This window comes from Lasioglossum baleicum, chromosome 3 (assembly GCF_051020765.1).
Source record: "Lasioglossum baleicum chromosome 3, iyLasBale1, whole genome shotgun sequence".
In the NCBI taxonomy this organism is placed as follows: Eukaryota; Metazoa; Arthropoda; class Insecta; order Hymenoptera; family Halictidae; genus Lasioglossum; species Lasioglossum baleicum.
In genome coordinates, this window is record NC_134931.1 from 14,897,630 (window position 1) to 14,910,960 (window position 13,331).

The 13,331-nt window shown below is 38.7% G+C and overlaps 1 protein-coding gene across 3 annotated transcripts in view; it reads right to left on the reverse strand.

Annotated features, from left to right (window-relative positions):
* Window positions 1–4,545: 4,545 nt before the first annotated feature.
* Slga (proline dehydrogenase slgA) overlaps window positions 4,546–13,331 on the reverse strand; it is a 34,979-nt gene continuing 26,193 nt past the window's right edge. For 2 of the 3 annotated variants that reach the window (XM_076420268.1, XM_076420269.1), the window contains exons 4-11: window positions 9,970–10,034; window positions 9,636–9,820; window positions 9,261–9,435; window positions 8,803–8,913; window positions 8,583–8,714; window positions 8,079–8,278; window positions 7,910–7,998; window positions 4,546–7,619 (exon numbers count right to left, since the gene is read on the reverse strand). In XM_076420268.1, coding sequence (XP_076276383.1) covers window positions 7,414–7,619; window positions 7,910–7,998; window positions 8,079–8,278; window positions 8,583–8,714; window positions 8,803–8,913; window positions 9,261–9,435; window positions 9,636–9,820; window positions 9,970–10,034 — 1,163 coding nt within the window. In that variant the 3' untranslated portion in view covers window positions 4,546–7,413. Of the gene's footprint in view, window positions 7,620–7,909; window positions 7,999–8,078; window positions 8,279–8,582; window positions 8,715–8,802; window positions 8,914–9,260; window positions 9,436–9,635; window positions 9,821–9,969; window positions 10,035–10,499; window positions 10,606–13,331 lie in introns of those variants that run through there. The other variant, XM_076420270.1, reaches the window with a different exon arrangement.

Genomic DNA, 13,331 nt, shown 5'->3' on the forward strand with positions numbered 1-13,331 from the left:
CATGGTAATTTGTTTATTAAATCCTACTACGTTTTAAGTTTGTTATTTTCAATTTAAAAAAAAACATATCTTTTTCATTTTCAATGTATTGTACTAACATAAGTGTGCAATAAACTTTTGTACAACCACTATCTTGTAGTAACAAAGTTATTTTCCTTTACACACCTTCCCTTTTCTTACCTTGAACACTTTTGTGCCGCCTGGATTATGGTTGAGTTTTCGACAATTTTCGACTGTCTGGCTTGTCGTTGAGTTGTACCACCGACGAGATACTCGTCAAGTAGAAGAAGAATAATGTAGTATTAAATGTTCACATTACCCATTCTGTAATTGCCTTATAATACTATCACCAATACTACCTCGTCGGTGTCGGTGGTTCCGTACTCTTTGCCTAAATAGAACTAGAGAATATATGACATTGTTCACGCCTGGGGTGAACCAGCTTGAATAATACGTATACATATCCTGATATCCTGATATCTAAATAATAGATATGCATGTGTATATGGTATTACAGATTTAGAGATTGAACCAAAAACGATAATAACAAAATTGTATTAGTATTTTACTTACTTGTATCTATGTGTTCAATACATTGACCTGTTTTGTCAGAGTATTGTTGTGTGAGACGGCTCATATCCTCTCTGATAGTACCTCGGTGGCTTATTTAGCTCGGGCAGCTCGGGCAGCTCGGCTCGCATTTTGCGGGTACTCGAACAGCCCTAGTTCCAAGTTCCAAGCCGTAACAGCACCATCTAGCGGTAGATTTGGAATTAAATTTGGCTAACAGTTCGAGCGTTTTGCCGCTGCATGAAATGGCGTTGTACGAACGTTTAGGAAGAGCAAATAATTCGTGCCGGAATTAAGGGGGTAGTCTACCCTCGATTTGTAACTAGAAAGAGACTAGAATCTCACTAGAAAAATGGCTCGAAACATGGGTTTGCGCGCTGTCGGTTTTCGTCCTTATTTCAGAAAATTTTGGGCTGAGTGAGGGCTTATCCTAAAGAGGAAGGTTAAACACACTGCGCCCTGGTTACGAGGTTAACGAGATTATGTTTATAACTAATAATATTAGTGTCCAAAGTAGAGAAAAAATCTAGGAAAAAAAACCAGCAGATTTCAATGCATTTTTCTGTCTCCAAAAGACTTTATGACTTATGAGATGACCAGGGCGCAGCGCGTTGAACCTTCCTCTTTAGAATGAGCCCTCACACAGCCCAAACTTTGCTCAAATAAGGACAAAAACCGACAGCGCGCAGACCCACTTTTTCGATCGAAAATCTGGTAAGATTCTAGTTATTTGCTAGATATTTGCTATTTACTAGGATCTCACTAGATTTTGGGTCCGAAAAAGTGGGTCTGCGCGCTGTCGGTTTTTGTCCTTATTTGAGCAAAGTTTGGGCTGTGTGAGGGCTCATTCTAAAGAGGAAGGTTCAACGCGCTGCGCTCTGGTTATCTCATAAGTCATAAAGTCTTTTGGAGACAGAAAAATGCATTGAAATGTGCTGGTTTTTTTTCCTAGATTTTTTCTCTACTTTGGGCCCTCATATTATTAGTTATAAACATAATCTCGTTAACCTCGTAACCAGAGCGCAGTGTGTTTAACCTTCCTCTTTAGAATAAGCCCTCACTCAGCCCAAACTTTGCTCAAATAAGGACGAAAACCGACAGCGCGCAAACCCATGTTTCGAGCCATTTTTCTAGTGAGATTCTAGTTCCTTTCTAGTTACAAATCGAGGGTAGACTACCCCCTTAAGGGGGTAGTCCACCCTCGATTTGTAACTAGAAAGGAACTAGAATCTTACTAGAAAAATGGCTCGAAACATGGGTTTGCGCGCTGTCGGTTTTCGTCCTTATTTGAGCTAATTGTGGGCTGGATGAGGGCTTATTCTAAAGAGGAAGGTTAAACACACTGCGCCCTGGTTACGAGGTTAACGAGATTATGTTTATAACTAATAATATGAGGGCCCAAAGTAGAGAAAAAATCTAGGAAAAAAAACCAGCACATTTCAATGCATTTTTCTGTCTCCAAAAGACTTTATGACTTATGAGATGACCAGGGCGCAGCGCGTTGAACCTTCCTCTTTAGAATGAGCCCTCACACAGCCCAAACTTTGCTCAAATAAGGACAAAAACCGACAGCGCGCAGATCCACTTTTTCGATCGAAAATCTGGTAAGATTCTAGTTATTTGCTAGATATTTGCTATTTACTAGGATCTTACTAGATTTTGGGTCCGAAAAAGTGGGTCTGCGCGCTGTCGGTTTTTGTCCTTATTTGAGCAAAGTTTGGGCTGTGTGAGGGCTCATTCTAAAGAGGAAGGTTCAACGCGCTGCGCCCTGGTCATCTCATAAGTCATAAAGTCTTTTGGAGACAGAAAAATGCATTGAAATGTGCTGGTTTTTTTTCCTAGATTTTTTCTCTACTTTGGGCCCTCATATTATTAGTTATAAACATAATCTCGTTAACCTCGTAACCAGGGCGCAGTGTGTTTAACCTTCCTCTTTAGAATAAGCCCTCATCCAGCCCACAATTAGCTCAAATAAGGACGAAAACCGACAGCGCGCAAACCCATGTTTCGAGCCATTTTTCTAGTAAGATTCTAGTTCCTTTCTAGTTACAAATCGAGGGTGGACTACCCCCTTAAGGGGGTAGTCTACCCTCGATTTGTAACTAGAAAATACCTAGAATATTACTAGAAAAATGGCTCGAAACATGGGTTTGCGGCCAGACGTTGATTGACCTTATTAGAACAAATTGTGGGCTGTGTGAGGGCTCATTCGAAAGAGGAAGGTTCAACGCAGCGCGCTTTTCTCACGAGGTTAACGAGATTATGTTTATATCTAATAATATGATGGCCCAAAGTCGAGAAAAAATCTAGGAAAAAATCCCGCAGATTTCAATGCATTTTCTGTCTCTAATAGACTTTTTTCACTTATGAGATGAGAAAGGCGCGCTGCGTTGAACCTTCCTCTTTCGAATGAGCCCTCGCACAGCCCACAATTTGTTCTAATAGGGTCAATCAACGTCTGGGCGCAGATCCATGTTTCGACCCATTTTTCTAGTAGGATTCTAGTTATTTGCTAGATATTTGCTATTTACTAGAATCTTACTAGAAAAATGGGTCGAAACATGGATCTGCGCCCAGACGTTGATTGACCCTATTAGAACAAATTGTGGGCTGTGCGAGGGCTCATTCGAAAGAGGAAGGTTCAACGCAGCGCGCCTTTCTCATCTCATAAGTGAAAAAAGTCTATTAGAGACAGAAAATGCATTGAAATCTGCGGGATTTTTTCCTAGATTTTTTCTCGACTTTGGGCCATCATATTATTAGATATAAACATAATCTCGTTAACCTCGTGAGAAAAGCGCGCTGCGTTGAACCTTCCTCTTTCGAATGAGCCCTCACACAGCCCACAATTTGTTCTAATAAGGTCAATCAACGTCTGGCCGCAAACCCATATTTTCGACCTAAAATCTAGTAAAATTCTAGTTCCTTTCTAGTTACAAATCGAGGGTAGACTAGCCTCTTATGGGAAAAGTGGTACGAATCATTTGCTGCTGTAATGAATATCCAATATTTTTCATTTTGCATGAATAAATTATCTTTATTGTACATTACAGACACAGAGGATTCTCCAGTATACACCCACCAATTTTTTAAGCCCTTGAATAACAATTTCATTAAATATTTAACCATCCACGGTCACCTGCGGTCTCCTGTCAATTACGCGTTACGCGTGGCCGACTCGGTCTCGGTCTGCCGTGTCAGCCACAGTCAGCCATTGACGTTGATTGACGTCACACTTTACCACGGTCTTTTAGGTCTTTACCTTTTTTACCCACTGATATATATGTACTATGTACCATATACTATCAGTGTCTTTGTCTGACTGAACTCTCGGCTATCCTATACACATACTATACTTATGCCGGGTCTATAAGTATATATTAGTATATATGGTCTAAGGTGGGGGGACGGTCTTGTCTCAATGAGACAAAAATTTTTCCAAAAAAAAAAGAAAGAGGAACAAATATTGAAATACAAAGTCACTCTCCCTGTTATGCTAATATGTATCATTTTCAAAGTACGACTGATCGTTTATATTAAACTCATGACAATGCGTTCAAGCCCCAAGCTAACATAAGATAAAAATTTATTCGCATAGCTGTTTATCGTATTTGTATGTACGCCGATCTATTCTGCAATATTAAAATCAATTATATCACCGAAATCTATTATCTATATACAAGGGAAGACGCGAATGGGGGACGATTTACGAAGAGCCAACATAATATGCAAAGAAAAAAAAATTTTGTTACTTCTTGTAATGCTAGGACAAGAAACATTACTTCCACCGCATCTCAACTTATTGAGCAATGAGATTGCTCATTCTCTGGTCTCTGGTAAATAATAATCTTCAACCATTGAGCCGTACTTGTAAATGCATATGAGTATTTACAGTGTACATACCGTGAATTTCGTAACACGGAATGGAAGCGAATGTTTATGTCCTAGTAAATGAATACGGATTTATAAACGGTATTGCAGAAGCATATATTAACTGTATTTCGTGAAATAATAAATATTATCTTATTTTATATTGATCAACGTTTCAATTTACTTTCATCTTCCGTCGCGAAACATACTTTCCATCGCGGAAAAATATATCCAAACGAGAGTGTCTCCTACGAGAAAGCAAATACCAGAATATTATTATAACCGCTTTGTCAATTATTCAATTACGTATACCTATAAGTGTGTGTGTAATAATCTTGTTCACAATATAAGTCAATATTACTGTATAACATTGATCGTTAAAAACAATATAGTGAACACCATTGTACTACTTTCATCGTAAATATATTATCCACACTCAGGAAAATAGTTATTATAATATTCGAGCCAAGAAAGAATATCTCGTATATTTTCCATTTTGGCAGTAGAATGCATGGTCGCGTTAATAAACCTGCGCGTATAATCGTTATGTATTGACTCGTACAACCATGTACGAAGATAATATATGTATATGTATGTGTATATCACCGTATCTTCACATTCTACTAGTTCGTTTATTGACTAATCTCGTGTCATTCATTTATAAATCCCATGAACTTGATCCATCATGACATGACGAATAGTTTATACTTATAGCATATAAGTTTTTGTAACATTATCTACCTAAAGTATTGTCATCATCACGAGACGTGTAGAAGTTAATTAATGTATCGACGCTTGGTGGCCGAACACTAAATATTTAACAAGTAGAATTATACCTAGATCACTCTCACATTCCACATACCATTAGCCACATAGAAACTTTTAGCTATAGCCTGTATAACTTCAACAATGCCCCTTTATTCATCGTTTTAAATTCCTTTCTAGATTTTCAAGTACATACAACGTCATCCCATGATTCACTTAAAACAGAACACAAACCGTACACCCCTACCGGAACTTCCGTTCTACAAAAGAGAACATTACGTTTCTATTCGACTATTGCAAATACAAACTACATACATGTATACGCATTCTGAACGCAAAGTACAAATATGTATAGTAACTGAGGAGATCATAAAAAATTGTACGTTCATACATCGTCTAAACAAAGAGTCGGGGGTTTACAATGATCGTGTGGGTGTGTGTGTGTGTATAGTTCAAAACAAAATAATCGTGAAAGAGAACATTGTCAAACAAGAGGAAACTACTTTGATCGCTAAAAGAATACTGACGGGAAAATATTGTAGCGTCGTACAACTGCGTGGAAATGATTATTCTTTGAATCATTCTCATAGCCGAGAGAAACGAACGTTAACGCTTAGCAACTTTCGGCACATATTGTATAATATAGAAACATTATTTGTCATTTTCATTTCCACTTTCCACCGATACAAATTCTGCTGAGCAAAAGCACAGGTTTCGTCGCTACATACGTAAAACTCTTTCGTAAAACGTGAAAAGAATTTATTATATATAAATTATAAATCTTTTTTTTTCATTTTGATATTCGATTTTCTTAAGATTAATTTTAATCTTACAAGAAAAAAATTGTAACAAAGAATCGTGTATAAGCCGTATTAATTCCTTGGGGCGCATTATTGAAACAGCATCGTGTATTTATGACTATGATTTATCCAATACGACAAAGCAACTTTAGGCTGAAGCAAAGTGAATCAAAAACTTATGCAACGTGTCACAATTACGTACTCTTTCTTCAATTCCTAGTTTGCAGTTTATCACTGATTCAGCCCAAGATTACTTAATTGTTTTTCTTTTTTCATTTCATTTCATTTAAACATGCGTAGTAGCAATCGTATACTAGAAAGTGGCTCTTACCGTACGCTGAAAGCAGGATATTTACCAAAAAAACGTGTCCAACATTTTTCTTGTTTTTTGTATAATTTATTATTCATCAATCGTCGTTAATCGATTAAAAGCTTGTAAGAGCCACTTTCTAGAGTTACGTGCGAACGCTTCCATTAAAAAATCAAACAGATTCTGCTACGATTCGCAGTCCCTAGTATTTTGCCAATACTATAATCGCTTTGGTAATAACCGTTCATGGTAACTACGCATATAAAGCATCGAAACTGGGCTGAAAATTCATTCCACACGAGTATTCCACTTAATTAAATGCAATTTTCGCTATACGGGGCACAATTTTACAGTTGCACATTTTCATATGGAAATAATATCTGTCCGAGAGAAATACTAAATTACGTAAGTCAACAAATATTTAAACATGTCCACTATAAATAATCGTGCACGCACGCACTACGAGATTCTTAAATAAAACATTAGCAACATAACCAGTACATTTCAAACAATGGTATATTTTTTCTTTTCTCTCGATTTTAACTAGATTATTATTTAGAATCCAAATCAATCGAATTACGTATTCCCTCGCGGAACCACCTTTCGAAAAATGGCCACGTGAAAAATATTACCGTGAATGAGACCTCGATTACTTTTTTATGCATTTTCGTTCCTTTTGAAATGAACTACTGGAAAAAACATCGATGTTCAATGATTGCATCGCAGACGCTCTAACGAACGCGGCATCCACTTATCAACGAAAGCGTAAAACGTGTTGATCATCATTAAAAAAAAAGTCAATAGCGCAGTTCACTGAAAAGTTTTTTTTTCTCTGTAAAGACATAAAGAGCAATGAACATAGTCCTACCACATGGTGCGATTTTGAGCAGTTTAGCACTTGATAACGTCACACCGAAGGAAATTTTGCGTAATGAATAACACTGCAAATACTTCCATTCACACACACGCGCGCACGTTATTCTGCGTACCGCAGAAGTCTTTCCTTTCCTTTTCCTCTTTTCTTTTTTTAATAATTTACAATCACTACTTAAGTTTGATACTTAAAATCTGTCTGTGCAAAGATTACGAATCAGCTGCTCAGATGGGGGTGTAGTTTCCTTTCGGTCTATAAAATATCTGGCCGCTCGAAATGCGTCTCTTGATTTCTTCCAGCAAGAGACGTTTCTCTTTCTTGATTTTTTTAAGTATGCCTCGGTTCTCTTGCGCGCGCCGCGAGAGGTATGGCAATACTTCGTTGACTGGACCGTAAGGAATATATTTGTATGCCGAGTACCCTGACTGACCTGAAATTTAGACAATAATATTATTTGTTGCTTAATGGATACGCATATACGACGAACCCTTTATCGACTGAACAAGTAAGGGACCGAGAGGAGTGAATTTTCCTCTCCTATGTACCGTCTAACAAAGATTCTCAATTTTATTTTCGTTCTAATGGCTAGAGATTGTATGCGTGTAAAGCAAAAATCAGATGAATAAATAAAGCAGAAAGTACTGTGCAGTTCCCGTTACTAGCAATCGACGTATACAATTCTTGTTTCGGCACCGCCGAACTCGGAACAAATTATCATACCTAATGGGAATGTTATGTAGTCGCACATCCCCAACAACTGACCGAAACAGATCACTTTATCGTCCGGTGAGATGCCCATCTCCTTCATTCTGAAACGATAATGATTAATTAGTTTGTAGAACTGGAATGAAATGACAGAAACGCAGAAAATGTTACACGTTATACGTACTTTTCAATCGCAAAGCGCACCGTGTCCTCGTTGTGGGACGCGACCATAATTCCAATCTTTTTAGGATCCTCGCCTTTATCTTTGTACAATTTCATTCGCCTTAAACACTCCATAAGCGTCTTATGGTAGACCTCGGTTGTAGCCTCGTACGTCGGATTCGTTGGATCAGGATAACCCATCGCCGCTGCTCTTGCTCTTTCCTAAATAACCGCGTTACATAGCCGAATATTGTTAACGATAGACGTCAAATGTTTTGCAAATGAATGAAAAATGTGAAGCCTATGAATGAGAGAAAACTATGAAGATGTAACAAATTTCCTTTGGCATCGTTACGAGTCTAGGCCCATCAACAAATTTTTCATTGTACTCGTTACTCGATATACAATTCATATTTAATCGCCGTTTACTCGGTTTAGCGGGCACCGAATCCACCGTCGCCGTCATCGACCCTTGAAAATAGCCTTTGAGCGTGCAAAATGTGAGTACGGTAAATGAAGAAATTACCTGTTCGATGTAAGCACCGCGGACAAGTTTAGCACCGAAGTAGAAATTTTGACGTTCAGCTTGTTCAAGGTCCGTTCTCACCTCGGTAAAAGCCTCTTGTAAGTATGTCTGGTAGGTATTGAACACCACGGCCTATGGAGTAGACCATTTGGGAGTCAGAAATCATTCGCTGAAAATTTACTAAGAGGTAATGACGTATCTATGGTGAGAAAATCGTTACCTTAGTTGTATTGTACTTGCGCATCATCTCCAACGTCAGTCGCGAAATAGCTGGTTGAAAATAGGTTTGTTCGGCATCTATCATTATACGCACGTTTAATTTGTCTGCCACCTGGAACAGAAACCAGGGAACCCAACTTTGTTAGTCAACCGAGCGACTTTCGTTGCGTTAGAATCGAGAACCCTGTCTCTTAACGAGAACAAGCGCAAGGTTCCCCTTTCTTTCTTACGTGCTACTTTATTGTGTAGTACATATATCTATATATTAGGTTACTGCATACAAAATGTATTTTGGAGTTTTAGACTGGATGAACACAATGTTTCTCTACATATTTATAATAAAGGGTATAACGAAGGGGTCGTTGAATTTGCATTCTTAAATCGGAAATTTCGTATGCACCAACCGAATATTTCTACTTTGTTTGTCTTTAGTCTATTTGTCATTGTCTATGTTCGTACCCCAACTATGGTGTTCAGACGTCTGATCATGTTCCTGAACATTTCCTCCTCCTTAGGAGTCAGCTGGGACATAAGCTTCACCATCTTTCCTGTTTTAATATCAGGTACTTGGAAAGTCTCGCTGAGCTCGTAATTCTCGTCCAAAATACCGCTCCACGGGAACAAGTGAATCACACTGAAACCAGACGGTATCGATTAACAACTAACTCCGGCCTTTTTATACCTTTGTAGATGCAAAAATTATGATAAAAGAATCAAAAAATTATAATCAAGGAATTACGACCGTATTAAAAAGTTTTATTGGACGACATGATAAAAGTCGGAACTTACCCCTGTTCACAAATAATATTACGATCGATAAAAGGAAATATTTACCCCTGTTTGTCCGATTGAATCTTTTGAAGAAAGTTTTTCACTGGTGCCGCATCGCCGAGTCGCGCTTCCTCGTATTTTTTCATCAAGTCATCTGGTTTTGCGTGATGGCTTAAAACAGCACCCTCACCGCCAACCACGTCGGTCATGTATTGTCGTGCTCGCATAATTACTTCGGACAATTGGAGCTGCAGACGTACAAAACAAATGTTTAACAAAAAAACATCGGAGAGAGGGTGTTTTGGTATTTGAGGCTGATTTTCAACAAGTTTTACGAATTTTCGTCAAGAGCTCTGTCGAACAGTTCTCGACAGTTTCATATTAATTGAACACGTACCAGAAGCTGCGGCCGACCGAGAGCTGTTAACTTGATCGCTGTTATGCCAACTCCCATCGAAGCAGCTGTGGAAAATTAGAAAAAATTGAAAAATATTTGACTTGAACAAATGTTTATAGCGTATCTTGTAACTAATGATGCGATACAGACTCGAGAAAGCTGGATAAGGAGTAATTTTTTCTCAAACCAATTCGAATTGAATGAATCTCATTTCAGACTTGACTCAAATTTTCGTTAGAATTGTGTAGAATATCATAATTAAACTGTACGCGTAAATACAATCCTAGTAAATTTGGAAGGATCTTTGCGTCGCGTCGCTATGCGAATACCCATATAAAGTCTAAATGAATAAATGTGGCAACCGCTTGAAAGTGACCTACATTCGCCGTGCAAGGGTTAAAATTAAAATGGAATAAAAGTTCAGGAACCCTTTAAACCGCAAAGGGTGAAATGTTATAGAACGAAGACTGGATTGGTTGCACCATTAGTTACAAGGTAGCCTCTGTTGACCGAGGAGCATAGATATTTACGGAACAAATCGAAAAGGGTCTATGTGCTTGGAGGGTGCTTTCTTCTCATCAGGACAAGGATCGAGATCGATATTTAGTAGATGGTGTGGTAGGATATTTCAGGTTTAAAGTTTACGCTTCGTCTTCTGCAACACACATCGCAATTAGTAATACTATTTACAGGATATACATATCTCACAAAGCTGGATTAAACATCATCGACAACCATCTGTTACACACGAGCACGCTTTCATCTGAGAAAACCCTATAGTATGTATAGAGTACCTTATAGAATTGATTACTAAATAAAGATGCAAACGTGTTGCCACGTTTACAATCTATGAGGTACTTGTTCAAAAGGCGATCATTGTTTGCTCTATTACGCTTATTATCAAATGTTTGTGTAACGAAGGAATTCTACTAAAACATAGATAAAAATGAACACTATTTTCACGGAATGACGGTCCGCAGGCATAATTATGGGTCAGTTCGAATTACATTATTCAAATGAGTTTGTGAAACTTTTTCGGCGATTCGAGGCGCACCGTTATGCCACGTTGTTTGAACGCTTAAGAGAATACAAGATTCTCTAGGGGAGATATTTATAGACGGCATGTCCACGTGGTCTGGGCGAGCAAAATTTTCTATCGTTAAAAATTTTCCTCGAGAGTGCCATCGAAAGTTTATCATCCTAATGATCGCAGTCAGAAATCGATCTACGATATTTCATCGATTTTCTTAATTGCCGTTAAACGAGCCACTCCTTTTCGCGATGAAGAAATTTTAATGCAAGCGCTTCGATTGAAAGGTAAAATGTGAACAGTGTCGTTTCATCGAACGAAGATGATTGAACTAAACTTGTCCGTAGAAGAACAAGCTTGGAGTCGCAGACTTTCCGTATATGTACGCTTTTACGGAAACATCTTTACCACAGCAGGACAAGCCTCTGAGTATCTATTGTTTGATGAAAAATTGAGAACAGAGTCACAGCTGTAGAGCTGTGAGGATTCACAGACGGTTGCTGATGCATTCTTTATGAAAATAAAGATCGAGCGCATGTCTATAAACTGTGAGATATGTATATTTCTCAAAATTACGTTCGCGTAAATGTACTTTTACAATATTGCGATATTGTCAGGATATTTTCTGGTCTGTAATTGTTCGCGTTAAACCTCGCGTTAACGCCTAGGTATCCAGCTGTCCACTTTGAATTTGTTTTGAAAATTTGCTGAGCGCTCTTCTCGTCTAGGGTAATTATACAATACATACATACATACATACAATATTGATTCGCATTTCAGAAAGCCATTATGCACATTTTCTTTGTGGTATCTCCTGTATATGATGTATCTACTGTAATTTTGGACTGAAGCGTAACTTTCATTGACCCCGGACCCCGGAGCGGAGGGGTGATTTGATCCTGAAGAGCTAAAGACAGACAGATGAAAAAAATTGCCTGATCTCCTCTTGACCCGTCTCTCTTTTTAATCAATTTCAGTTGATTAATTGCCGTTCCTGAAGCCATTGACCCACGATCGGCGGATGTCGTGAGTTTTCCATCGGACGCGGATGGGCCGACACGTGAACAGATTAGCTTTGTTCGAAAGTACAATGTTCATTGATAAACGGAATGTCAACTAACCTAACTAACCCGGTTGCTAGGACGGATCGCACGAGATTTGAAAGTCACCTTGGCTTCTTTAAATGGAATACGAGATTTTTCATCGCGTGCTTCGTGGCTGATGTCATGGCGGCGATAATGACCTTTAGCGTTGCAGCCTTCGAATGTCTACTAACGCCGAATATCGATACCAGAAGTGCAGATATCGAATATCACGATTTCTGTACGTTTCCTGCCTCGCAGTGTTTTTCCGCAGTGCCAAATATCGGACGTCGTATAAATCAATTTTTAATCGAAACATTCCACCGCGGAAGCTCATTTCCCTCAGCTCGAATCGACTCTAAATTTCTCGAGCCTCGAATTTTATATTGTACTTTAGCAATTTCCATGGATTTTTCTGATATCCGATAAGCGCGTCTTACCATATTATAATGGTATTATAACGATTGAAAAGGTTCGCGCTGATTTCCCACGTGATTTTCAAGTTACGTGGCTGATTACCACGTTCGAAGTTCCGTATTCTAAACTGCCATGATTTACAGCTGCGTAATATTGCATCCAATTAATCGTATAGCAGCTTTTGTGCTTTACAACCGTTTAGTAGTTCGCGCAACGATTACTTGAAGTTGCAACGATTTATGCGACAGTGACGACCGCCACGCGCAATAAATCTTTACAGTGTACAACGTAGATTATCCGAGATTCGTGTGACAGATTTAGAGAAATCGTAAAATTTCGACTAGCGAGAAACTACCGTGAAAAAAGTACAAACAATTGTGTTTAATCCCGTTAATTGCGCAATTTTACCGAGCATTTAACGAACAGTTCGTCTTTGTGGATGAACTTCGGGCAGTAGACAGCCAGTACTTTCCCCACAAGTCTCTTTATCTCTTCGCACAGACTTACCGAGGTCTGTGTCGCTAATCATTTGCATTTTGACCAGACTGTGCAGATCGAACGTTTGAACTTTTCCCGGCACGTGTAACGTTATCTTCATCGCCATCCAGACGCGGACGTCTGCCCCGGGAATCGAAAACTTTTTACAATAATCAAACTTTCCCTGTGTGCGTATCGTTTGCGTAAGCGTTTGCACGTGTAGAACTCTTCTATGGGATTGGAGTAAAGGAATCAGCTATGGAATGCATCCGTGGAACCCACGAAAAGAATTCTTTTGCTCCTGCTTAACGTTCTCTGAATTCTTTAATAGCTTCAATTTCTTTCATTTCCCATGC